This window comes from Sceloporus occidentalis, unplaced genomic scaffold (assembly GCF_023333645.1).
Source record: "Sceloporus occidentalis isolate IW3139 unplaced genomic scaffold, rSceOcc1.0.p SCAF_13, whole genome shotgun sequence".
NCBI lineage: Eukaryota > Metazoa > Chordata > Lepidosauria > Squamata > Phrynosomatidae > Sceloporus > Sceloporus occidentalis.
Window position 1 is genome coordinate 7,449,418 of NW_028316993.1, and position 26,311 is coordinate 7,475,728.

The 26,311-nt window shown below is 43.1% G+C and overlaps 3 protein-coding genes across 5 annotated transcripts; 2 read left to right on the forward strand and 1 right to left on the reverse strand.

Annotated features, from left to right (window-relative positions):
• Positions 1–4,959: 4,959 nt before the first annotated feature.
• LOC149304781 (chemerin-like receptor 1) lies at positions 4,960–10,945 on the forward strand. 3 transcript variants are annotated; one of them, XM_089478787.1, is made up of 2 exons: positions 4,960–5,256; positions 9,700–10,945. In XM_089478787.1, the coding sequence occupies exon 2, from the start codon at positions 9,747–9,749 to the stop codon at positions 10,809–10,811; it is 1,065 nt and encodes a 354-aa protein (XP_089334913.1). In that variant the 5' UTR covers positions 4,960–5,256; positions 9,700–9,746; the 3' UTR covers positions 10,812–10,945. The 3 variants fall into 3 exon arrangements, with proteins under 3 accessions (XP_089334913.1, XP_089334911.1, XP_089334912.1); XM_089478785.1 differs by lacking the exon at positions 4,960–5,256 and adding an exon at positions 5,288–5,447; XM_089478786.1 differs by lacking the exon at positions 4,960–5,256 and adding an exon at positions 6,302–6,371.
• Positions 10,946–18,488: 7,543 nt separating this feature from the next.
• Positions 18,489–20,492, forward strand: LOC149304782 (chemerin-like receptor 1). Its single transcript, XM_089478945.1, has one exon. It carries the CDS (start codon positions 18,489–18,491, stop codon positions 19,440–19,442), a length of 954 nt encoding a protein of 317 aa, XP_089335071.1. The 3' UTR covers positions 19,443–20,492.
• Positions 20,493–24,717: 4,225 nt separating this feature from the next.
• LOC149304783 (chemerin-like receptor 1) lies at positions 24,718–25,806 on the reverse strand. Its single transcript, XM_089479416.1, has one exon. The coding sequence runs from the start codon at positions 25,804–25,806 to the stop codon at positions 24,718–24,720; it is 1,089 nt and encodes a 362-aa protein (XP_089335542.1).
• Between the last annotated feature and the right edge of the window lie 505 nt (positions 25,807–26,311).

Consider the following 26,311-nt stretch of genomic DNA (forward strand, 5'->3'; position numbering starts at 1 on the left):
TTGCAATGAGTTGCACATCAAGGGCTTCCAGCATGAGTCCTACTCACAGCAGGGTTTGCCTGTTGTCTTTCTGCATGATGGCCTGTTCTCTCTCATCTTCCATGAATGAAATATGAGAAGTGGATAATTCTGTTGCAGTACTGCAATTTGGTCGTTCATATAGTCCTGCAGTGTGAACCTGCCTTCCGCTATAAAAATGCAAAGGAACCGAAACCCTTCCAAAAAACTCAAAGCAGCCTGGGGCATGCTGTACCTAAGCAGAAGAATGGTGAATGGATGAGCAGAAAGCTGCTTAACCCTTTTTCTTTTCATAGTTCAGCTTGCCCTTCCAAAGCTGCCTTTTCAGTTGCAAGGGGAAAGAGAATAAGATCCCATGATGCATCCAATGTTGCAAGACTCCATTCCATCTCCTGGTATCTTCCAAAATGCAACTCTGAGGAGTGACATCTTTGAGGAAGTCTGGGATGCAGGCATTGGATGGTGGCATCTTTCAGAGGCAGGAATACTGAATATAATCCATCATATTATTTCTCCTGTGTAAATGAAAAAGAAGCTTGAGGAGAGTGACTGTGAACTGCGCAAGAGCCAAGGGGCTCTCATAAGACAATATCTAGGCTGAATGGGATTAAAAAGGAATCTCACACAAAGGAAAGAACTCAGAAACATTTTGTGATATGTAGTTTGAACCTCAAAGGAGATACACCTGGAACAGTGTGTAGCAATACACAAGGGACGACTCTTTTATGAGTAGGTGGTACTCACTCTAAGGCTGCATCTACATTATAGAAATAATGCAGTTTGACAGCACTTTAACTGCTGTAGGCCCATGCTATCGAATCTTGGGCTTTGTAGTTTCACAAGGCCTTTTACCCTTGGCCCATGCTATTCCTTTTTATTTCCCCTCTCTTTTATTACCTTTTGCTTGTTATATACAAGACTAGAGTAACTGAGTGTTGGTTGCTCATAAAGAAACATTGGTTTCCTTGTAAAACTAGGAGGGAGGAGATGATTGCATAAGAGAGAAAGATATCTTTAAACCAGAACAAAAATCCAGTACTGTCAAATGTGGGACCCAAAATGGAGCTGTAAGGAAGGCACAGGGGGATACAATGGGATGTGGTGCTTGTAAGAGGTTCGGATTCAGGATTGTCAGCAGGAAAGCGGGAAGCCCCCCTTACACTTCCCTTCCCTGTGCTTTCTCAGCACTAGAACTCTCTAATTATGGTCTATGCCAATAATAATAGTATAGAGATGTTGGTTGTTACCACATCATGGAAAACAACTTTTGTGGAGCCAGAGAACCCAGAACAGACAGGTATGGGCTGGGCTAGGCCGGGGTGTTTGTATACTTCTATGGTCCTAATTGGCAACTGGATAGAAGAAATGGCTACTATGAGAAAAAGGAAGAGATTAGTGGGCCAGGACCAGGGGTGTCGAAGGGTGGTGGCTGGTTGCTTCCATGTCACTGGGGCAGAGAATCTGCTCCAGGGTTTACTTCAAACTTTACAGGAGCTAGCAAAGAAACCTGTACCCACAACCTTGGATTGCTGCTGAACAGTTTGGACTGCAACCCAATATTGATTCCTCACTCCATTGACATGCAAGTAGAGAAGGTTAAGAGGTGATATGATAGCCCTGTTTAAATATTTGAAAGGACATCATATTGAGGAGGGAGCAAGCTTGTTTTCTGCTGCTCCAGAGACTAGAACGTGGAACAATGGATGCAAGCTCCAGGAAAAGAGATTCCACCTCAACATTAGGAGGAACTTCCTGACAGTAAGGGCTGTCCGACAGTGGAACACACTCTTTCAGAGAGTGGTGGTGTCTCCTTCCTTGCAGGTCTTTAAACAGAGGCTGGATGGCCATCTGTTGGGTATGCTTTGATTGAAAGTTCCTGCATGGCAGGGGGTTGCACTGGATGATCTTTGTGGTCTCTTCCAACTCTATGGCCTGTTACAGACAGCCAAAATAAAGCTGCTTCGAGTCACAGTGGAGGTATGGTGTTTCAATGATGCATGTGTCCTACGAGTCCAGAAGCCACACCAAAGCCACACTCCAGGCTGGAGCATGGCTTCGGTGCGACTTCTGGACTCTTAGGACGCATACATCATTGAAACACCATACCTCCACTGTGACTTGAAGCAGCTTTATTTTGGCTGTCTGTAACAGGCCTATGATTCTATGAACAGTCACTTTTAGCTTCCCTTATCCAAAATAGAGACAGCCATGCCACACAACCACTGCTGTATCTAGGTGCCCATTCTGCATCTTGGTCTTCTAGGTTCTGATTGAATGGTCCGTTGACATCAGTGCCCTCTGGTGCACCTGACTATAATGCCTTTGAAATGGATCTGTCAACAGTCACTCACCTTTGGGGAGTAATATGTGCCTCCAGGCAACTGCATAGAGCCATTACATGAAATCTTTTCTTTATCCTTTCAAGGTTAGTGGCATAATCAAAGATCACATCAAAGATGATATGCCATGCACTTTGATGGTTTGTATAATCTTTTAATGAAGTTAATCCTTTAATGTTTAACATGTTAACTTTATAAGCGGCTGAATTGCTTTTTAATTAACTTTTATAATTGTACTTTTATCAAAGTTTTTGTTGGGTTTTAAAATCTGTATTGTCCTGAAAACGTTAGCCACCTTGAATCCCATTATTGGGAGAAAGGCAAGCTATACATGGAAATTCATCATCATCATCATCATCATCATCATCATCATCATCATCATGAAATTGTTGCTGTCTTTTCACTCAGCTGTTACTCCTCTTAATATTCCTCTCCTCCTCCTTCCTCATGGTCTCCAAGCATTCCCAATGTGCTGGGTTAGAATAATATTGGTTCAGGATGATCCCACCATTATCCATTATTCATCTGCCACCCGTACCTCCTTAGCAAAAAATCTATCTGTTGAATTGAACCTTGGGAATGTTAGCTTTGTGGCTAGTGGTTTGCTGTTTATCTTAAAGCCCAAGGCTGGTGCTGAATATCTGGGAACTTCCCCAAGGTCAGCAAATTGCTGAAGGTTTGATTTGTCTGGAATTTTTTTATGTATTTATTTTCTGAATGATTTATTTTCCCCACTTTAAAAAAACAACACATAATGCAACTGTTGAGCCATCCTGGTTACAGATCTCCAAGGGGCACCACTTACCCCTTCATTCCTGGGCAGCCTGCTTTTGTTGTTGTGACTGTGGCTTGAGGTTACAAACACTCAGGAGTTTGTGGCCTCTCTAATTGCTTTGTTTGCAAGTGGAGGCTTGGCAAGGGAACCCAAAGTTTCCTGGCAAACAGCCCTCGCTCTAACTGCCAGGCATTGCTGCCTTCTTCTGCGAAGAAGATCTCAGGCATCGATGCTGAACTTATCTTCTTCTTTTTAACAACCAAGTTTTTCTTTCTTTCCTATTTTAATTTTCACATGAAGGCAGAAACACATGCAAGATGCACATCTGTGACCAGAAAGAAATCTCTTGTGGTTTTTTTTTAAATCACAGAAGTAGCTGCTGCAGCTATCCATCTGTTCCTACTTATTCCATTCACGTTGGTTGACCACTAATGTAAGCAGTTTAGTTAACAATGGTGAACCGGCTAGAAATAGAATTCAAGATTCTGGAGCATTCTGACTTCTTCCTCTGCATTGGGCTTGAGTTCATATCCCATTTCTTGAACTAATAGATTCTGGGACTATTCGTATCCCTGGGAAGAGAATAAAACACTCCTAGGGCTTCCCTCCCAGAACCAGGGCTCCATCTGCACTGCAGAGTTAATGCAGTTTGACACCACTTTAATTGCCATAGCTCAATTTGATAGAATCCTGGCATTTGTAATTTGTTGTGGCACCAAAGTGCTCTTCAACACAAGACTGTGGCGCTTTACAGACCGCCCCAAAAGGGCGGTCTGCCAGCGCCTCTGTTTCCGCCACCGGGAAGCCTCAGCCTCCAAACAGCAAGGCTTCCCGACAGCCAAAAAAGAAGCCCCCAAAAGAGGCTTCTTTTGGCGGCGCGCTTATGACGCTGCAAGTTGCCAATGGCGCACTTGCGTTGTCATAAGGGAGCCATGACTTGCGGACGCTAAGTGTCCGCGACGTCAAAATGGTGGCACCCATCTGTATAGGGCACTGCCATTTTGTATGTACTAGGTACGTATTAAGGTTAGGGCGTCCGGAAGGGACGCCCTTTCATAACCCTAGTACATGCCTAGTACGTACTTTTTGCTTGTGCGGAAAGGGCCTGTGTATCTTACAAAACTACAGTTCCCAGAATTCCATTGCACTGAGCCATGGCAGTTAAAGCAGTGTCAAATTGCATGATTTCTGCAATGCAGATGCATCCAAGGAAGTACTACTTGTTGGGTTATAACTCCCAAGTCCCTAGGGGATTCTTGAAGCTGTAGTTCAAATTAGTAAAGTTCTCCCTCTCCCATCTCCATCAATGACTGTTTGTCATTGACTTATCTAAAGGTTAAAAGGCAACAGTGCCATAAATAATGATGGGAGCAGGGATCTAGCTTCTTTCCCTCTAAAAATCCATTTGTTAATTCAGATTCCAATATTTATTAATCATTAATAAATATTCTAATCTCCGTTAATTTATATCTTAAATACTTTTAGTACAGGTGGAGCAGGGTGATATTGAGAATACAACTTTCACAACCATAGTTCTTTTGCCATTACTCCAGGAACTCTGGCTGATAAGAGGACCATTTGTACACAAAAGATACAGCTGGACAAAAATGTGTGTACCTGAGAAGCTGGAGAAACTGGGGGGAAATGAGATTCATGTAATTGATTTATGTTTATTGTGCACTTAAATGGCAAGGCAATGGTCTAATTCATCAGTCCTCACTGTGGTGTGTTTGAAGTGGATTCTGAGTAACATCCGTGGAACAGTGCGCTCTCACTGTTTGGGCCAAGTGATAAAGGGTTAAAGGAGTGGTCCCTGTGCCAGTTCTCTGCAGGCACTAAAAAATAAAAATGAATTGGGCAATGGTTTGTGGGCAATGGACTCTCCCTTCCAGCCACATGTCTGGACTCTCTATTTTCCTAAGAGCACACACACTCAACCTGTGCGTCTCTCTATCCTACAACAGGACCATCCGCTTGTAGAGTTTTTTGGAGGCAGACTAGTGTTTCCAAACAACTCTAGAAGTGAAGGTTTGGAGGCTGAAGCCACTAGGAGAGGAGCCGATAGATCTGGACGGAAAGCGGAGGTCTAAAAGGTTTCCCTTTTGCAGCCTCTGCTTTGGGACGGTAAGTAGGATTTGACAGCCTTTCAGAATTTGTGTGCATGATTATGACATCTTTCTCCTGTCTTCCTTTCAAAGTTGCTCAGAACTGTACGGATAGCTCCCTCCTTTATTATCTTCAACAACAACCCTGTGAGGTGGATTAGTCTGAAGGACTGCTCCAAAGTCAACCAGCAAGCTTCATGGCTAAGCAAGGTTTGAACCCAGATCTTCCTGGATAGTCATGGGATAGATAACCTGGTATCATCCAGACAATTTGGACTACAAGTCCCTTAGATCCTAAACAGCAAGGGCCAGGGATTATGGGAACTATAGTCAAACATCAAAAATATCTGGAAGGCTCCAATTTCCATGCCCTAGCTGTAACCTGATACTTCAGTGTAGTTATGTTTTATGAGCTCCTACTGTAATAAGAAGCAGAGCTTGGAAAAGTTCCTTTTGGGGGGGTGAGGATTAGATCTCTCAGTACCTTCCAGCCAGTAGTGACAAATCCCAGAATCCCTGGTGACCAGGTTAGCTGGGGGATTCTGGGTGTTTTAGTCCAAAAACAAAAGGACTTTCCTAAACCATGCAAGAAGCCTGTTAAAGATACTTACTGTCTGCAATTTTGGTGCATATGAAGGCAAAATAAATGCAGGTTTGCTTTGAAGAAACTGAATGTCTAGTTATTTTAAACCTCAGAAAAGGAAAATTTCTGTGCAGGAAAATAAGCAGTTAGAAGACATTTAGGGCAGCAGTAAACTGCTTTCCAACTTTGCATACAGCATTTTAAATACTAGGATTAGATACTGGTCAGAATTGTGTTGTGACTTCAGTGCACTCTGTAAGTACTCACTGTCCAGTAGAATTAATGGGTGGATATTGGAACAAAACAGATTCTAGTTGGACACATTGGAATAACTTCTTAATGGAGAGAGCTGTTTGATGGTATGGAGGGGTATCTCTTGCAGGCTCCTGACCATCTAGATTAAGAACAAAAACAGCAAAATGCAGGCCTATGAGTAACACCTTCATTTCCCCCCTCCTGTATGGTTTTTAACACCAGGTCTGATGAAGAAGCCTGTGGAGCTTCGAAAGCTTGCAACATATATATTGTGTATATTTGTTGGCTCGATAAAGGTATGAATGTCAGGTAGACTTCTGATGTTATTGGATTTACTATATGGCCAACACGGCTATCCCTGAATGTTCACATATAATCAAGCAAATGTAAATACATTTAGGATGTGCATATGACATTGTAATTTAAAGGTATAGTTTTAATTCTCCTAATTGTTTATGTCACAGCTACTCATAGAATCATAGGCCCGTTCCGCACGGGCCTTTGTGGCTCCCCCATCACGTGCTAGGGGTTGGCTGAGGACCTAGCGTCCATACCGGCCTCACCCCTAGCACGTGGCGGGGGCATAAAAATGGCCGCACCCTATACACATAGGCGTGGCCATTTTTACGTGCCAGGCGCTTAGCGTCCACACGTAGCGTCACGAAAATGACATGTCGAGTGCGCCATTGGTGCCTCGTCGCATCATTTCCGCAACGCAAGAAGAAGCGCCATTTTGGCGCTTCTTTTTAGCTGCGCTGGGACGCCTCGCGGTTTGGCCGCTGGGGCTTCTCGGCGCAGCTAATGACGGCGCAGGCAGAGCGCCACTTTTCGGTGCTCTGTAACGCGCCATAGAATCCTAGAGTTGGAAGAGACTTCAAAGGTCATCCAATCCAACCCTCTGCCATGCAGGAACTCTCAATCAAAGCACACCTGAAGGATGGCCATCAGCCTCTGTTTAAAAACCTCCAAAGAAGGAGACTCCACCACCCTCCAAAGGAGCATGTTCCTCTGTTGAACAGCTCTTACTTCTTAATGTTGAGGTGGAATTTCTTTTCCTGTGTTTGCATCTGTTCTTCCAGATCCTCTTCTCTGGAGCTGCAGAAAACAAATTTGCTCCATCTTCAGTAATACATCCTTTCAAATATTTAAACATGGCTGTCATATCACTTCTTCACCTTCGCTCCTCTAGGCTAAACATACCCAGCTCCCTAAGTCACTCCTCACACATCATGGTTTCCACACTTTTCACCATTTTAGTCAGCCGCCATGATTTACAAGTGACATCAGAACAAAAAACACTATTCAGGAGTCCTTCAAAAAAGTCTCCTTTCAAACCAAGGCTCTTCCATCCTGGAGTTGTTCAAGGCTTCTCAAATGTGGGCTGGAGCCCATTTGGGTGGTTTAGTTTGTCCTTAATTGTGTCTAATCTGACCCATCTGAGATTCTGAATTTCAATCAAGATTCAGAAATCTAAATCTTGGGGTCTCTCTTGACTTGTCTTGACAACTACAGTATAATGTGATGTGCACAAAATTTAGTAGCCCCCTTGGAGCAAATAAATCCTGCAAAATCGCAGACAGGATGTTCCAGAGAGACCTTTAAATTAGATTTTCCACCCACAAAATGAAATATATTTTAGAACATGTCCAGACAGTAGAGTAGTCAGCCTTGTAACGTCATACTGGTTTCTGTTCTCTTGTAATGGCGATGTATACCTGCTGCTTGTAGGTATACTTGCAGTGAGAATCTGTGTGTGAGTGGAGCTATATGGACAGATTAAAAAGTATGGTATTGTGATTTAGATGGTAGAATAGAGGACATCCTTATCAAATTTGCAGAGGACACAAAATTGGGGTGTGCATGAGCAAATCCATTAGAGGGCAGAATCAGAATTCAAAATGACTGTAACGGAATGGAGAACTGGGCCAAAATAGATTTCAAGAGGGATATATGTAAGGTGGTGTATTTAAGTAGGAAAAATTAAATGCACAAATATAGGATGAGTGGCTTGAAATTAGTACATGTGAAGATGACCTCAAGCTAAACATGAGCCAACAGTATAATGCGCCAGCCGAAAAAGCCAATGCAATTCTAGGCTGCATCAGTTCTGCACTGTATACTATCCAGATCAAGGGAAGTAATAGTCCCACTCTATTCTGCTATGGTCAGACCTTACCTGGAATACTATGTCCTGTTCTGGGCAATACAGTTCAAGAAGGGTATTGACAAGCTGGAATAAGAATCCATCTAAACATTAGAAAGAACTTTTTTATTTTATGTTATTATAATTGCTGTTCAACAGTAGAATAGATTGCCTTGGAGGATGGTGGACTCGTCATTTTTGGAGGTCTTTAAACAGAGGTTGGATGGGTATCTTTCAGGAATGCTGGGACTGAGTATTCCTGCATGGCAGGGGGTTGGATTAGATGGCCCTTGTGGTGCCTTGCAACTCTAATAAGAGTCTATGATTCTATAATTTTATCATAAACCAGAGCAGCTGTGGACAAAGTGCAGCCCTCTTGGACTGCAGCTCCCATCAGCTGTAGCCGAATGTGAGGAATTGCAGTCCCCTGCAAATTCTGTAGGGTGACTTTTTATCTACATGTAGGAAAAGGGAAGAGTTCTGGATCCATGTCAGAGAACATTCAATTATGTCAGGAACAGATAAAATCTAACTGTTCAGCTGCTGGACACCAGTTCCCAGCAGTCCTCAGAACAGGCTGTGCAAGCTATTGCTAATGGGAGTTGCAATCCAGCAACACTGAGTGCACTTTGCTCACCCTTACTTTAGGCCAAAGAACACAACCAGGTTATCAATTTATGCCTATTTCAAAACTGCTCGATTCCCAAGGATTTGTAACAGTTAATGCTTTGAGTCGAAAACCTTTGGCAGGTTTACTTAATTCAAATTCCTGGGGGGGGGGGGTCTTTGTTCTGAAAGTGAAACAGGTTCCACTCTGCCAGCAGCACCACACCCAGCTTTGTTTGTGGTGTAAGACAGATGCTGGACAGATGTGCAGTGCAGCACTTTATTATGCAGCCTGGAGAAACTGACACTACTGCATTAAGTCTGTGTTGCGCTGCCACCATCTTGTGGCTAAAGGCTGTACAACTGCATATGGCATCCATGACTTTCTATATAAAAGACTGCTAAATAGCTAAATTTCCAAGCTTCCAGCCAAACCCTGCAGGGTTGGGCAACCCTCCCAGCTTCTTTTAAAATGTCCCAGTTTATCTCTCCTCTTTTTCCTACTTTCCTCTTTTGCCTTCGGATTACTTCATTTGCTGCAAAGTGACTTCAAAGTGCAAAAAGTACTTTGTGCTTCATTTTAACTCAAGAGAGGGAAGAGAGGAGGCGGCAGAATCTTGCACTTCTCTGTAGCCATCGGCAAAAGCAAACTGCAGCAGCCTCTCTTAACTTCTCTGCCCTTCCCCATTAATAACCTTTGCAGCTTGACCACACTTGAATGAAGCTTAGTCAGTTATAACCTGGTTTTCATTGGTGAAATGTATGTGATAGCTGAGAGCCAGTGTGGTGTAGTGGTGGTAGTCTTGGACTTTTGACAGACAACATATGGGCCATTTTACCCTATCTTTTCTAAGCAATATCTTGTGTCTCCATAGGTTACCTTCACAATCTCTGCCTTCCCCAAAAGTTCTTCTCCTCCAAAATGGACACTAGCAACACTTCTGAAGAACGTCTTTATGAAGACTATGAAGACTATTCCGATTACGATGACAACGTGGGTCTCCGCGAGTCAATGCGCCTACTCTCTGTGGTGGTCTACACCGCTGCCTTCCTGCTCGGCGTGATTGGGAACGGTCTTGTCATCTTTGTCACTGGCTTCCGTATGAAGAGGACTGTCAATACTGTCTGGTTTCTCAACTTGGCCATAGCTGACTTTGTCTTTACTTTCTTCCTCCCACTGAGTGTGGCCTATATGGCCTTGGGCTTCCATTGGCCCTTTGGAAAGGCCCTCTGCAAGCTCAGCACCACTGTAGCCTTCCTCAATATGTTTGCTAGCGTCTTCCTTCTCACCATCATTAGCATGGACCGCTGCGTCTCTGTGGTGTGTCCTGTATGGGCCCAGAACTACCGCACACCTCGGCTGGCTTCTCTGGTGGCACTGGGCATCTGGGTAGCAGCTCTGGTGCTCAGCTCCCCATACCTTGTTTTCCGGGACACTCGGCCCAGTCCTTTTGAAGAGAACACCACTCATTGTTACAACAACTTTGCCTTGTCTGGTGACTTCCAGTCAGAGGACGTTGCTGACCTGGGCGCCCATCGTCACCAGGCCATAGTGCTGACCCGTTTTGTGGCTGGATTCTTGGTGCCGTTCACCATCATCTTGTTTTGTTATGGTGCTATTATGGCCAAGCTGAAGGGGAATCACCTCACCCGCTCAAGTAGGCCCTTCAAGATCATGGTGGCTGTGGTCCTAGCCTTTTTCATTTGCTGGTTTCCTTATCACATTTTCTCCTTCCTGGAGATGTCAGTCTCCACAGTAACGCCTTGGCTACAGATAGTCCTAGTGGTGGGGATCCCCTTGGCTTCTGGTTTGGCTTACTTCAACAGTTGCCTGAATCCTTTTTTGTACGTCTTTGTGGGGCAGGACTTCAGGGAGAAGCTGCGGACATCTGTGCTAGCTGCTTTTGAGAATGCTTTTAGTGAGACCTCGGCACAGGCATTGACAAAGAGCAAATCCAGTTTGGAAGTAGACTGCCACCTAGTCTAAAGAAAACATATGCAGCTGGGAGGCAGAAAAATATGTTGGAATGTTTATATACACACATATATAGATCCCTGCATATATTGCATTAGATGTTGACAAACCTTCATTTTATAATAAAGCTGTTAGTCTCAAAGGTGCTACATGACTCTGTGTTATTTTAATAACATTGGCCCAGTATATGGCATGGTTTCTAGACCCTTCACCATTTTGGTTGCCCTCCTTTGGACACGCTCCAGTTTCTCAACATCCTTTTTGAACTGTAGTGCCCAGAACTGGACACAGTATTCTAGGTGAGGCCTGACCAAGGCAGAATAGAGTGGCACTATTGCTTCCCTTGATCTAGACACTATACTTCTATTGATATATACATATCATCTTTGGTTTCTGTGGGAAGACCTAGCATATCCTCTTGTTTCAGATAACGCCTTGCTGGTCTCACTAAAGACCTTATTACACCACTTAAATAACCTGGCTAACTTCTTCCAAATTGAAGTCTAATTCAGCCAGGTACTATTGCAAGGATTTTGCCACCAAAGCCACCAGGTGAGTCCAGTCCGGTTGCAGCCTGGGTCCTCAATGCACTTCGGAAGCTATTTTTTGAAGTTAGAAAGATCCTGATTTCTAAATGAGGCTCCCAAAGCATGTCTGGGATGCGGGCTGCAGCCGGGCTAGATTCACCCAGCTGCTTCATTGGCAAAATCCTTGCGATAAGACCCAGCTGCAGTCCGACTTCAATTCGGAAGAGGTAAGCCAGTGATTTAAAGTCCTAATTTTCCCCATTGTCTGATTTTCCAGTGAGGGAGAATGGTTACATAGGTTACCATATCTCTCTCTCAAAAAAGTTGGTGAATCATGGTACCAGGATTGAACTGTATTATGCAAACATTTTATAATCGGAAGGATTTACTGCAAGTGTAATGATGTCATGATTACAAACCAGTTGCAAATGTTTTATTCTGATGCTTTCCCTTCCGTTTTCCTAACAATGCAAGAGCTATTTTCTGTAAATTTTGACACAGACGTTTCTACTGGAAACAAATTGCTGACAGTGACAGATGCTACACATCTACAAGACTGAGGCTCAGATTAGATAATATCTTTAATAGGTTCCTGAAGAGGTCCTCCTTCAAGGGGTAAAATATATCTGTCACAGCACAGGATTGTCCTCACCTACACATTTCCAAAAGCATTTCATTTTTCACCCCAAATGGGCTGTTTTCTCTGGATCTAAATCAGAGCTGGGAGTCATGCAGTCCTCCAAGTATTGTTGGACTGCAATTCCCAGCATTCCTCACCACTCACTATGCTGGTTTGAAGTGTTGGGACTTGCAGGGATCCATGATTCCCATCCTGATCTACATTCTCATCCACACAATTTCCCCCCATAAATAATAATACACAAACTCAAAATAGTATTTAACATTTGTCGGAAGTGTTTTGATTGTGCATTCTTGCATGGCAGTGGGTTGGACTGATGACCCTTGTGGTCTCTTCCAACTCTGTTTCTATGAATATGGAAAATGGCTAGTACTAAATTAGAATGAGCAGGACATGGCTTTATCAATGTTGAAAGAAGATGGGGAGGAGGAAATTACTTCAAGACATATCTAAAGCACCTGTTTATTGGAGGTTTATTAGAGGTTCACAGTGGCCCACGTCTGGACACTTGGGTTTTGTTTTGGCCAAAAGAAGGTGACAAATTTTCTGGACTTGGACAAGGAAGCAAGCCTGGAAGAGCAAACCAACAACCTCACAGCTTATCCTGCATCATTGAAAATGGTATGCTCTCCTCAGATGTTGTCCCTTTCCCATTATCAGTGTGGAAGAAAAATTTAACTACTGGCCAGTTTGGCTGATCTACATGGAATTGAGGGAGCTGCCATCTTGTTTTTTGCTTCAGGCATAAGGTTGCCAAAGTGAAAACTGGAGGCAGCTCCTGTACCTTTAACGGTTGCGGAGAAAAGGTAATTTCACCAGTTGTTGCTTGCCATGCATTCAGGCAAGAAGCAGCACCTGCTGAAATTTCCTCTTCTACACAATCCTTAAAGGTACAGGAATTATCTCTAGGTTTTCATCTACCTATCTACCCTATTCCAGCAGTTAAATGACTTGGGCTTATCCTGGATGGGGACATTACCCTACCAGCCGTAGATAGTGGAAGCTGTAGTCCAAAGTACTTGGAAGGCAGAAATTGGCGGACACCGCTTCAGTCCATTTGGCTACCTTCCACATAACTACTACATCTTGGGACTAGAACCCAGGGACCAGGTTTGCTGGAGGATTTTGGATGTTGTTGTCCTGAAGAGTGACTTCTCCAACCTCTCCTTCCATAGCAGTGAGGGTCCATGTTCTATATGCTGATGGAACCTTATTTGCTTTCAATGCCAGGGCTCCCTCCTTGGAATATGGACAGTACAGCCAAGGAAATGGTGGGGTTGTTGGTTGGTTACCTGGAGGTGGTCTTTGCTTATTTAAGCAGATACCAGAAAGACTGAAATTTTGCTTGTCTTGCAACTTGTAAAGGACACTCCCAGGGATAAAAAGAGGTAGTATGAGAAGCTCTTCTAACACCCCTGACATACAACAGAAACCACATCTGCTTAGCTGTTCTCACTGACAGCATTCTGACTGGGCGGGAAGCAGCAAGCCGATAGAGCTCTTCTTTGCTGTAAGGTAAGGATTATCAAATGGAGAGGAACTGTTGTCTTTTTTCTTCTTTTTTACAAGGCTGGTCAGAGAACAAAAAGTTGAAGAGACTCCTACACTGTTAGTAGCTATGCAGAAGAGGAAGGAGGTCTGTGCAATAAATAGACAAACTGCACCAGCTGAAAATCTCCTTTTGCGTCTGATCACTATATCTTTTGATGGCCTCTCAGTCTTGGGTCAGTGTGCTAAAGAACTTAAATACCCAATATGTCTCTAGTGATTGAAATGACAGCTGTGTTGCTATCCATTTCTTTGCTGACTCTGCACTGCAAAGGGTTGGCTTTCTTATTGCACCTTCTAAAAGCCCAGGAAAGGCACCCCAGAAAGAAAGAGTCAGAAAAAGCATAGTACTCTAGTTAGAGTGTTAGACCAGAGTTCAAGCTTCAGCATAGCTTCTAATTAGCTATAAAGTGGGTCCTTGGTATCCCCTATGGTTTGATTCCAAGACTTATCAACTGTGGTTTGGTTCCAGACAGGTGTCCCTTATATAAATGCAAAAAAAAATCAAGGATGCAGCCTGTCCTGGATGGGGTTATACCCCCTAAAATCTCAGGCTTGCAGCTTAAGGGTTCTCCTAGAATCACCTCTGAACCTGCATACCCATTTGCACAGCTTAAGCTAGTGCAGCAGTTTTATCTGCTCCTGGAAATGTCTGATGCAGCCTTGGTGATGCATACCTTGATTCCCTTCTCTTTGAATGATTGTACAAAGGGTTGCCTTTGGAAACCTTTAGAAACTCCACTGAGTTTAAAATACTGTGCCTAGACTGCTGAACTAGCTCTCATTATAGGAACATCCAAACTTTCTTGTTACAACAGCTTTGCTGGTTAGTAATCTGTTTCTGAGCCCAGTTTAACAGGTTATTAATCACTTGTAAACCCCAATACAGCTTGCGTCCAAACTATCTGAGTGAATTTATCTCCTTACATGAGCCTACCTAACGCCTGAGATCTTTTGAGAAAAGGTTTTCTTTTCGCCCTACTTCACAGACACATTTGAGGACATGTGAGAGAGGGCTTTCTTGGTAGCTGCTCCCAGATTGCAGAACTGCCTCCTCAAAGTTGGCTTCACTAGAAAAGAACACAGAAGAGGAAATATCTGCACTGAATTATGTAGACATGTCTTCTTGTGTGTCTGTCTACTCTGCTGTCCAAAGGCCACCCTTTGGTGGGCACCTTCAAGGCCTCTGATCTTTCTTCTTATGTTTCTTTTAAAAATATATCTTTAAACTATACATGAACTGGATAGTCTTTCAAAATAAGATGCCTATGAACAGACCAGAAACAGATTGATAGTTATTATTATTATCATTATTATTATTATTATTATTATTATTGATGCAATGAAGGTTTGAATCTTCACTCGTCCATGGAAGCCTACTCTCTCAGCCTTGGAGGAAGGCATGGCAAAATCCCCTTTGGAAAAATCTTCCCAAGAAAACCCTATACAGTAATAGGTTTGTGTTAGAACCACCGTTAGTTGGAAATAACTCAAAGGCAGAAAACTACAAAAAAGAAAAGATCAATTTTCCATTATATTCTGCATGAAACATCAAATTTGAGAAGTTCCTTCCTTCCTTCCTTCCTTCCTTCCTTCCTTCCTTCCTTCCTTTCCACCTGCTTGGAGATGTGCATATCTAAGTATACTGTGCAGGCTCAGGTGTATGTTTGTGAGGCATTAATATAAGTCAGTAGGTATCCTTTGCCCCATTGTATGTGCTGAATTTGGTGTGCGCTGATGTTCTGACTCGCTAGTTTGAATGAGTGGTGGAGAACTCAGGTTATGCTGTGGCCAAGGATAGCATGTCTTCCTCACATGATCAGAGACATCTTTTCTCTTTTATCTACTTGCTTCACATGTTCCAGGAGTAAGTAAGGCTGCCTAGTGGAAGCCAGGCCAGTGCAGTAACACATGTCAAAATACAGAATTGGAGAGAGGCGAAAGGTTTCTTGGAGGTCACCTAGTCCAACGCAGGATCTTCAGGACAACAGCAGCTCTCCAGGCAGATGGGCATCTTTCTCATTTTTAAAAAATTGAATTCATATCCTGCCTTTCTCTTGATATGGGAACCTGCACAAAATACATAGCAGCTTCTAGCTTCTTCTTGAATCACTCCAGCAACTTCCTGAAGCAGACTATTCCACTGCCAAACTGACAACCAGCGTTTGCAGGATGTTTTTCAGATGACGTTTGCGTGAAAGAGAAATAACGCAAGTGTGTGACATGGATTTACATGGCTCAGTAGGGGTTTGAACTCTGGTCTCCAGAGTCAAAACAGGGGGCTACATGCAGCGTTTTTTTTGGAGAGGAGAAGGAGTTCATTTTCAGCAGAATGATAGCCTACAAAATGCTGTTCCATTTGAGCCGGTTGGGTATAATGGTTTGACTGTTTGACTAGGACTCTAGAGACCAGGATTCAAATCCCTGCTCAGCCATGGAAACTCACAGGTTGAAATTGAAGACTTTCATGGCCGGCACCCATATTTTTTTGTGGGTCTTTTGGGCTATGTGGCCATATTCTAGAAGAGATTATTCCTGACGTTTTGCCAGCATCTGTGGCTGGCATCTTCAGAGACTGGTTGAACTTTGGGAAGTCACACTCTTTCAGACTCTGAAGAAGGCAAGGACAAACCCACTCCAAAGAAACCTTGCCAAGAAAACTCTGTGACAGACTTCAGTCTACCTCCTCAGATGTTGATGAAATTGGTTCATTTGCCTTTGGATCTCTGCTCTGTGTCTTATGCCATTGCTCCATTACAGTTCTCAGAAACTAATCTGAGCTATTTATTTTTAGCTATTGAGTTGTAACCTATTCTTACAAATCAAAGCTTTTTCTACTTACCTCTTTATATTATGAACTTAGCCTATTCCTTTTATTTTATACAGTTGCCATCTGATGTGTGCCATCCCATGAATAATTCTTGGGGGGCTCTTTAAATCAAAAACAAACAAGAATGAATGAATGCATCTATCAATTTGTTCATAAGGGCTCTTGCCCTTTTAGCAGTCACCTAAGAGACAAACCTAAGGCTTGCCCTCTCAAACATTTTCCTGCATTGTGAAAAGACACAGGAGCTGCAGTGGAACACACGAGGCCAAATTCGGAAGGTTTCTTAAGTCTGCCAATGTTTTTCCTTTTCCTCTACTGAGAGGAACAGCTAGTCAACAACCCTTTCCTGTCTTGGCTAATAGCACATGTTGCATCCTCTTGACTTTCGTTCCATCACTTGCCCCTTGTTTCAGTGACAGGGCTTCAGCACTCAGCAATAAAAGGAACAAGAACAAGATGGGGAGCCTGAATTGGGGTTGTATCTGTGTGGGAAGGGACCCTGAGAATTTGCTCTGATTGGTTGCTGCCACTATGTCATCCCCTGAAAATGGGGGTGTTTGTAGGGGTGTGTGGGGAGGTGTGGACTGCACCAGGTGACACCTCAGAGGGGGACATCTGCCAGTGAAGTGTACCACCATCACTCGCTGCATGGTGATTGAACACCCTGGGAAGGACCTAGTCTACCTTTCTGGAAGTGACATGTTGGCCATCAGGATACTGTTGGCATGCCATGGTGAACTCACAAGGCCTCTCCCTTTGCTAAATGGTGCCTCAATGCCTTCAAGACTTGCAAACAAGACAGGTAGACCAGGACAGCCTGGGACACAAACGGTGCCTTCAGGTAGCCTGGTCCACCAGCCATTGGCAGCAAGTAGACAGGAGCCTTTCTCTTCCAAAGAGACCTAATTCATTCCTGTAGGACCATTGGCTTGGTAGTTCTGAGCTTGGGAGTGTGTGGCAGTATGATTTTCCTCACTGGAGGAGTGACACTTTCTCCATGTTGCAGTCCCAATTAATCTTGCGTTGTAACACTTTTTCAGCTGCTTTTAAAAGGTCCCAGTTACTCACTCACCTCATCCCACATCTCCCTATGTTCTTGGATTACTTCAGTTTCTTCACATTGCATTCAATGTTCCGGAGTAGTTAGCCTTAGATTAACTCGGGAGGAGAAGAAAGGAAAGGAGGGCGAGAAATCTCACCCTTCCCAGTAAGCTCAACCAAAAGCAAACTGCTGCAGCCTCTCTTAGCCTGTGTGTTCTCCCCCACTAATAATAAATTGAAGTTGCTTGGACACACATGTTTTCATCTGTGAAATGTTGCAGCACATGTCAAGGTTCTTGGTGTTAGACTTTTCTCTAGCGACCCTCCATTTGCTTAAAACAAACAGGAATGCCTCTTTGTTCCACTGCAGGCCAGGCTGGTGGTGAGGCTGGTTGAGCAATCTATTAAGAAACCAGGCAGGAGGTGTTCTGCTGCTGGTAACAGCAACTGTTCCTATTGCCTCTGAAGAACTAAAGGTGAAAAGAATTTTCCAGCAACATTACAGGGCATGATCAGTGGATGTGTGGCTGTATGGGAGGAAAAAAACATGTCTTGACTGGGCTAGCTACTGAATGCTTTGGAAATATTTGGTGTGTTTATGTGCAGGAAATAGGGAATGTGAGGAGGCATATTTGGAGGCAGGACATTTCTCTCTTTCTCTCTTTAAAATATATTGTTTTAATATAGAATATTTATTTATTCAAATATTTAGATATCATGGCATCTCAGATAAGTGATAAAATGAGTTTGTGTATGTGTGTGCTGTTTGCCTTCAAGTCATTTCCGAATTATGGTGAGCAAAACTCCCAATCCTGGAGTTTTCAATTAAAATTGTTTTGACCACTTTTCAAATATTTCCAGTAATCTTTCCATCCCTATCTTGACTGCTGTGATGAGTAGATTTCTGGACTAGGAGGACTTGTTTTCAGTAACATAACCTATGTTTTTCTTTTTGTTTTAGCCAGGAAAAGAGAAAGGACACAATTAAAGGAGAGTCGCCATAAAAGGGAATGAAGAACACAACTGTACCTGCACTTCTTCCCACTAATGTCTCCCATAGTTCTTATGTTGACTATGAGACTGATGAGACGCTGTGGAGAACTATGAACATTATCTCTATGGTAATCTACAGCCTTGCTTTTGTTCTGGGAGTCATTGGTAATGGGTTGGTCATTTTCATCACTGGTTTTCGCATGAAGAAGACAGTGAATACTGTCTGGTTCCTCAACTTGGCCATTGCTGACTTCACCTTCACGCTCTTTCTGCCCCTGAGCGTTGCCTACGTAGCCCTGGAATTTCACTGGCCATTCGGCCAGGCCATGTGTAAGCTCAACAGTGCGCTAGCCTTCCTCAATCTCTACGCCAGTGTCTACCTCTTGATGGTCATAAGCATCGACCGTTGCATTTCTGTCAGGTACCCCGTGTGGGCTCAGAATCATCGAACCCCTCGGCTGGCTTCTTTTGTGGCCTTGGGTGTTTGGATCGTGGCTCTGTTGTTGTGTTCTCCAAACCTTCATTTCAGAACGACAGCCACGGACCTATATGATGAGAATGTGATCAACTGCTACAGTAATTATGGCAACCACACGGAGCAAATTAAAAGCAGACACCATGGTATGATCATCAGCCGGTTCATCTTTGCCTTCATCATCCCCTTTACTGTCATTGTGGTCTGCTATGGGGCAATTGTTCTGAAGCTGAGGAGGAATCGTTTGGCCAACTCCAGCAAACCATTCAAGGTAATCACAGCAGTGATTGTGGCCTTCTTTGTCTGCTGGCTTCCTTACCATATTTTCTCTTTCATCGAGACCAAGGTCATGGAGCAGCCGGAGCTGCATTTGGTGCTCCTTATTGGCATTCCCTTGACGTCTAGCTTGGCTTTCATCAACAGCTGTCTCAACCCAATCCTGTATGTCTTCATGGGACACGATTTCAAGGAGAGGCTGAAACGCTCCTTCCTTTCTGCCTTTGAGAATGCCTTTGCTGAGGAGACCAGCCAGAGCACAGCACACACCAAGGTCAAGTCTTCCTTTGAGCTGGACTCCCAAGACCTGTAAATATTACCAAGTCTACCTGCTCAAATAGGACAACCAGAATGAAAGCATCCCTAGCTGGGGATTGCATGGGTTCTGCTTGGAGCTGTTGAACTCTTCTTTCCATCAAGATGTTTCTTGTAATGTTCAACCAAAATCTTTTGTTAACTGCCCTCGAGTTGATCCCGACTCGTCATGACCCTCTGGATGAGACATCTTCAAGACTTCAAGACTATTTTCCACTGCTCTAGTTAGGTCTTGTAAATTTATACCCATGACCTCCTTCATAGACTCCATCCATCTCGCATGCAGTCTTCCTCTCTTTCTACATCCCTCCACCTTTCCTAGCATTATTGTATTTTTTTGGTAATTTAAATCCATTGGATCTATCCTGGCTCTCTGATCCAGCACACAGCAAACCGCTTCAAAGTGCTTCATAATATGTGCTCCAGAGCTAACTTGTTCTTCTGAGTATAGATGTGGATAGCACTGTCTAGCAGTCACATCTTGGACACTTGCTTGGCTCATAGTAGTTCCTGATGTAGTTATATAACTTGAAAATCTGCCTATCCACTGAGATTGCCACGTGAGGGTTTTGTCTGGTTGATCCAACACCTGCAGCAGAGCATGGGATAGTAATTTTTTATACTACAGCACTCAAAGTCCCTCAGATAGAATGCCTAATGGTGGCTTTTGAGAGCTGTTGTTCAAAGGCACAACATGTCCATGCTTTTCTATTGACCTAGCCTTTACAGACATCTCTTTCACACCCTAGTTATGGCACTTTGATGTCATTTTAAATACCATAGCTCCATCTTGTGGAAACCTGGGTGCTGTAGTTTCATGAGGAATTTAGAATTTTCCGCCAGAGACTTCTAGTCCCTCAATAAACTACAGATCCTGTGATTCCACAGAATACAGCCATGGCATTTAAAATAGTATCAACGGTGTAATGCGAAAGAGACCAAGGCACCATTTCGTGGCATGTGGCTTAATGTGATGTGTGCTTCTTTTAGTTTTTAACCGAGTTAGGTATCTTTCTAAAGATTTCAGGGACAATAAGTTTCTACTCATTGTTTGACATTACCTTCCAATATTGGAATAAAAGTATTTGTTCTTATGCTATCATTTGTGTGTTTGAATTTGTTCTGTCTAACACTCCAAACCTGCCTCTTAAAGGAAAAAAAGAATGTGGTATAAAGTCATATAATAATAGCATCATAGAATCATAGAGTTGGGAGAGACCACAAGGGCCATCCCTGCCATGCAGGAACTGCCATGCAGGAACTCTCAATCAAAGCATCTCCAACAGATGGCCATCCAGCCTCTGTTTAAAGACCTCCAAGGAAGGAGACTCCACCACTCTCCATTTTCATTCATGTCTTGTATCTTTAAGAGACCCTTTTCAATACAATTAAATTGCTGCCACTGTTTTAAAGGTCCTTTGAGCCACTTGTCCCAGTAGGTGATCAATCACCATCTTTTCAGTTGCTTCCTCTGAAATATAGCCTATTAGCACCTAGTATTCATTGGCAGTTTCCTATCCAGGGACCAACCAGAGCTGAACCTCCTTAGATTCCAAGACCAGACAGAATCTGGTGCCTTTAGGATATTTACTACAGATTCCTAATTAATAGCCATATATGTTAAGTTAGAATTTTTAAGATACATTAAACAGATTTCAATACATTTAATTTGCATGGGGAAGACCATGACCAGTGGATGTTGCACACTATACAGATTCATTTAACTGCTATCATTCCACCATATGCAATCTTGGGATTAGTAGTTTAGGGAGGTGCATTGGGAATTCTCAGCCAGAGAGCTCTCATAACTTACCCAACTGCAAATCCCAGGTTTCCATAAGAGGAATGGTAGCACTATAATTGGGAGCCAGGGCAGCATTGCGGTTTGAGTGTTGACTGTGACTCTGGAGGCTAGGGTTCGATTCCTTGCTCGGCTATGAAACCCACTGGGCAGATCACACTCTCTCAACCTCAGAGGAAGACAATGACAAGCAATCTATGAACAAATCTTGCCAAGAAAACCCCATGATAGGTTCGCCATAAGGACACCATAAGTTGGGAATGACCTGACGGCGCACAACAGCAGCAGCGCTATAATTGTGTAGTGTGAAGGGGCCCAGTCTTTAATCTCCATGTCAACGTTTGTGATAAAACAAAACTTTTCTTTAGAGAAATGGGGTGTAATGACCCAAATAATCAGCAGATGTTTGGGGGGAATTGTCAAAATAAATCACCGTGTCAGCAAAATGGGAGTAAAAAGGAAGGAAGCACTTCTAAGATATAAGAGAGGAAGAAAATGTGGAAATAGAATTCTGTCATACTAGTTTCATATCTGTCTCTCAAATGGAAAGACAAGGGAAGCCTAGCTGCTGAGTGCTAGAATCATTCCTCAGTTGCTATTTTTATTGCTGAACATAAAAGAAAGTGCTACGAATGCATAAATGTGTTGTTGTTGTGTGCCTTTGAATCATTTTTGACTTATGGCAACCTTAAAGCAAACTTATCATGGGGTTTTCTTGGCAAATTTCTTCAGATAGGGTTTGCCATTGCCACCCTCTGAGGCTGAGAGAATGTGACTTGACCAGTAGGTTTATCTGGCTGATCCAAGATGCAAACCCTGGTCTCCAGAGTCATAGATCAATGCCCAAACCACTACAGTACACTACACCATACTACATTAAGAAGCTTAAATGCATAATTCATATACAGCCTAAATCAATAAGAGTGATGCTATTTGGTTTTAAAATATAAGTCAGCATTGTGTAACCTTTCTAGAGGCTTACTGTGGTTGCAGAGAGATGAATCAGTTGGGGATGCTTTGATTTAGATTTCCTGCATGGCAGGGGGTTGGACTAGATGGCTCTTGCGGTCTCTTCCAACTCTATGATTCTATGATTCTATGAATGAGATACTCACAATCTTGATGCCAGGATAGTAGGAATTTGTGCTAGTCATCCAGGGCTCGCTTCTATAGAAAGAAATCCCTTCAAATGCAGCAGAACTGGCTGAAGTAAATTAAGTAATGGACACTTAGTGACTGGCATCCTGTTAGTGACCTATGCATGTGTATGTTATGCTATGTATGCCTAGTGAATTACTCATCATAGCGCAATGGATGTATTCTGCTGGCATAGGTGGAAATGGAATTGCAGTGCTGTGTGTTGCAGTTGCATATTGTGCATTGCTGCAATACAGCAGCAGGACCCAGTCATTGACATGTGTTGTGTAGTGTTACTATTCTTCATGGGAGTTTTGTAGTGCTGGCGAAGCTCCTCTCTGACTAAGGATATTTATGCATCAATTGAAGTAGATAAAAAAAAAAATGCAGACAAAATCCACACATCATCAGCACATTTTCTTGGGTCCCCACTTTTGTGTGTACCACTCCCCCCCCCAAGACCAGTGGCTATCTACACAATAGCAATGAAATGCAATGTGTTTGTATAATTAGAGGACATGGAAAAGCTTACTCCTTTGGATAACAATTGTTCATATGCCTTGGAGTTTGAAGTCTCACATCCCTCATGGTTTTTACAGCACATTTGTAGTGCTTGTGGCTAAATGAGTAGGGTATCAGACATTTTTATCTTGGGTTGGTAAGTATTTGGCAGCTAGCTGACCAAGTGAGAAGAGATGGCCAATGGCCTGGTAGGCACAGAAAGGCTGGAGCTCAGGGAAAGGCCCCAAGTTCAGTTACTGGCATTTCCTGGCATTTCCTATGAGTGACAGTGTAGACCAGTCTTCTTATGTCTCCCAACGTATCTGGAAGACAAAACACTGTGAAAAGTTCAGGTAGATCAGCAGTACTCCGGAGTGGTCCCTGCACTGGTAATGGGTGCCATCTATGGAGAGTATCCAGCAAAGAAAGAAACAGTTGTAGTTATGGGCACACAGGAGAATGGATAGATGGATGTTAGTTTGCTAAGAGAGATCGTTACACTAATCCCCATGTGCACACATGCACAGAAGCAATAGTATATAAAGAGTGCTATTGGATAGATCATTGCTGCTGAAGTAAAGAACTTACCACCCTGAAACTTCAAAGCCAAAGGATAAGTAAGAATCCAGCTGGTGACACAGTGAGTTTAATTTTTAATGATTTTACTCCTTTACCCATTTAAAATATGCAGACCAAGAGATGTATAAGATTATTAGCTACAAAAATGTACATCTTGCCTAGTCTATAAAACAAAATAAAAACTAAAACAACAACAACAACCATTATTACAAAGGTTTAAAAAACAACAACAAGCAATGGTATTAACATGGGGGTAAGGGGGTGGGGGAAGAGTAAAGGAAACAATGTATGATTATACTGAATAAGGAATGTGTTGGTCTTTTCTCTTTTTTATATATTAAAACTCAATAAAGATTACAAAAAAAATAACAAAAATACTAATTCAAAACACTTTAAAAGATCTCTCTCTCTCTCTGGCTTTGCTTCGCGAATGAAGATTCAGGAAGGACTAAAAGATATAACACCCAGAATAAAGATACAGCTCTTCCAACTAAAATGCCCATTTGCAAAACCAACTAAAAGCTAAATTCCTGTCTAAATAAAGGGGTGTTTACTTGCAAAGGAATGGAAGCAGGAATAAAGCCAACCTAGGGCCCAAACAGACAGGCCAAAAAAAAAGCTGCTTCGAGTCATTTTGGAGGTATGCTGTTTAAATGACACACACATCTTAAGAGGCCAGAAGGTGCGCTCCAGTCCTTAGGATTGGAGCATGGCTTTGTCATGACTTCCGGCCTCCTATGACACATTCATCATTTAAACAGCACACCTCCAAAGTGACCCGAAGCAGCTTTATTTTGGCTTTATTCTGTTCAGGCCCTTTGTCTCTTGTGGGAGTTCCACAGCCTGGGACTCTCTTATGAGTCCTCACCAAAATATGCTTGCAATAGTACTGGGATTAGGGCTTCTGCTGAGAATCTTAAAACTTCGGCAAACACATATTCATGACCATGGATAGTCTTCTTTCAAAACAACAACTACAACAAAACATAGAAATGATTGAAAGTGGCCACACAAGTCTCTCCCTTGATATGAATGACTGCAGAGTGGTGCACACAAATACAAATCTGTGCCTTCTTCTGTCCTTTTCCTGGAGGTGTGTGTGAGTATTTTACAATGCTTAAATGATCACCTTCACTCAAAAAGCTCTTTCCAAAGATACCCACCAAATTGCACAAAGCATTTAGTTTGCCTTGGATTATTTTGGTGGTAGTGAATATTGAATATGCCCAGCTTGCTGAGCCTGGGAAAAGGTTATTCAAACCATGCTAGATTCCACTCCTGATGTGGAACTGGAGTTTCTTTTGTTGGAGAAAGAAGACACACTAGCCCAGTTCTCACTGAAAGCTCCTTTAAAGGCTGACAGGAAGGATCGGCAGTTTGTTCTTCTGCAGTCTGGCCCAAGGAAGGCATACAAGAGGGGGTTCAGACAGCTGTTGAGGCAGAGCAGACCATTAGCCAATGGTAAGCCTATGTTAAGGATATTCTTCATTTCAAGACTGTCATCTTCCAGCATATCAAGAATGGCAAAGAGGTGGTAGGGGAACCAACAACAGAAGAAGACCACAATGACCACTATTATGATTTTGAAGGATCGGCTAAATCGACCAAAGATCTTCCCTCTTAGCTTGATAATGATGGCACAGTAGCAGGCCAAAATGATGTGGAAGGGGATGAGAAAACCAACCACAAATTCAGTAACCACCATGGCACGGTGTGCCCATGGATTACTAGCATCCTCTGAATTAAAGTTATAGGCGCATTGTATGGTACCATCTCGTGTGTCTTTTGTGTCACGGAAGAAGAAATAAGGTAGGCTGAGAGCCAAGGAGATCATCCAGATGATGATAGCCATGACAGAAGCCAGCTTGAGAGTGCGATGGTTCAAGGCCCAGACTGGGTGCACCACAGAAACACAGCGGTCGGCGCTGATGGCGGTCAGGAAGAAGACGCTGGCAAACATGTTCAGGAAGGGCACCACACTGTCAAGTTTGCACATGAGCCTTCCCAATGGCCAGTGATCCAGGGCAACATAAATTATCTCTGAAGAGAGGCAAATGGCAAAAACAAAATCAGCCATAGCCAAGTTTAGATACCATATAGTGGTCACCGTCTTCTTCAAGTGGAAACCTGTGAGGAAAATAACTAGGCCATTCCCTGTGGTCCCCAGGAGCAATGTGGCACTGTAAATGGACATGGAAACAATTTTCATCACCCGAGAGATGTGTAAATCCTCATAGTAAGGTCCTAGGTGCCAGTCTTCATTCCAGCTAAAGTTATAGAAATCATTGCTGCTATATGGTGGATATTCAATGTTGTTATATGGAAAGGAGGTGAAAGCATCCATCCCTTCTTACAGTCACTCACGTTTCTCTCCTTCAGTATGTTTCACCTGGAAAAAAGGGGGGAGTGAAAAATAAAGAAAGAGAGGGGGAGTGCTCACATCTTTTCAGTTTGAACAGAAATGAATATGGATGTACATGTGCCAATGAAGGGGAGATCCAGATTGTTATATTTCAGATTTTCACAGAGAAGCCCAGTTTCTAAGTCCATGTTTTGAACATGAAATGTGTCACGTGATATTTGACTTAAGCTGTGAATTACATTTGTACTCAGTCTTGCATGCCCTCTGGCATTTCAGATGGAAACTGGGACATGTGGGAACATGGAACATTGGAAGGAACATGTGGGCAAGATGGAAAACATTGAGGAAGAAGAAGACACATGCTAGGAGAGGCTGCAGCCATTTGCTTTTGTTTGAATCTACAGGGAAGGACATGATTCTGCTTCCTCTTCTCCTCTCCCCACATTGAGTTAACTGAGTGCAACACATTTGGACAAGCAACATCCTA

Coding starts and splice junctions, on each gene's coding strand:
- LOC149304783 (XM_089479416.1), bottom strand. CDS start 25,806: ATGGATGCTTTCACCTCCTTTCCATATAACAACATTGAATATCCACCA.
- LOC149304782 (XM_089478945.1), top strand. CDS start 18,489: ATGAACATTATCTCTATGGTAATCTACAGCCTTGCTTTTGTTCTGGGA.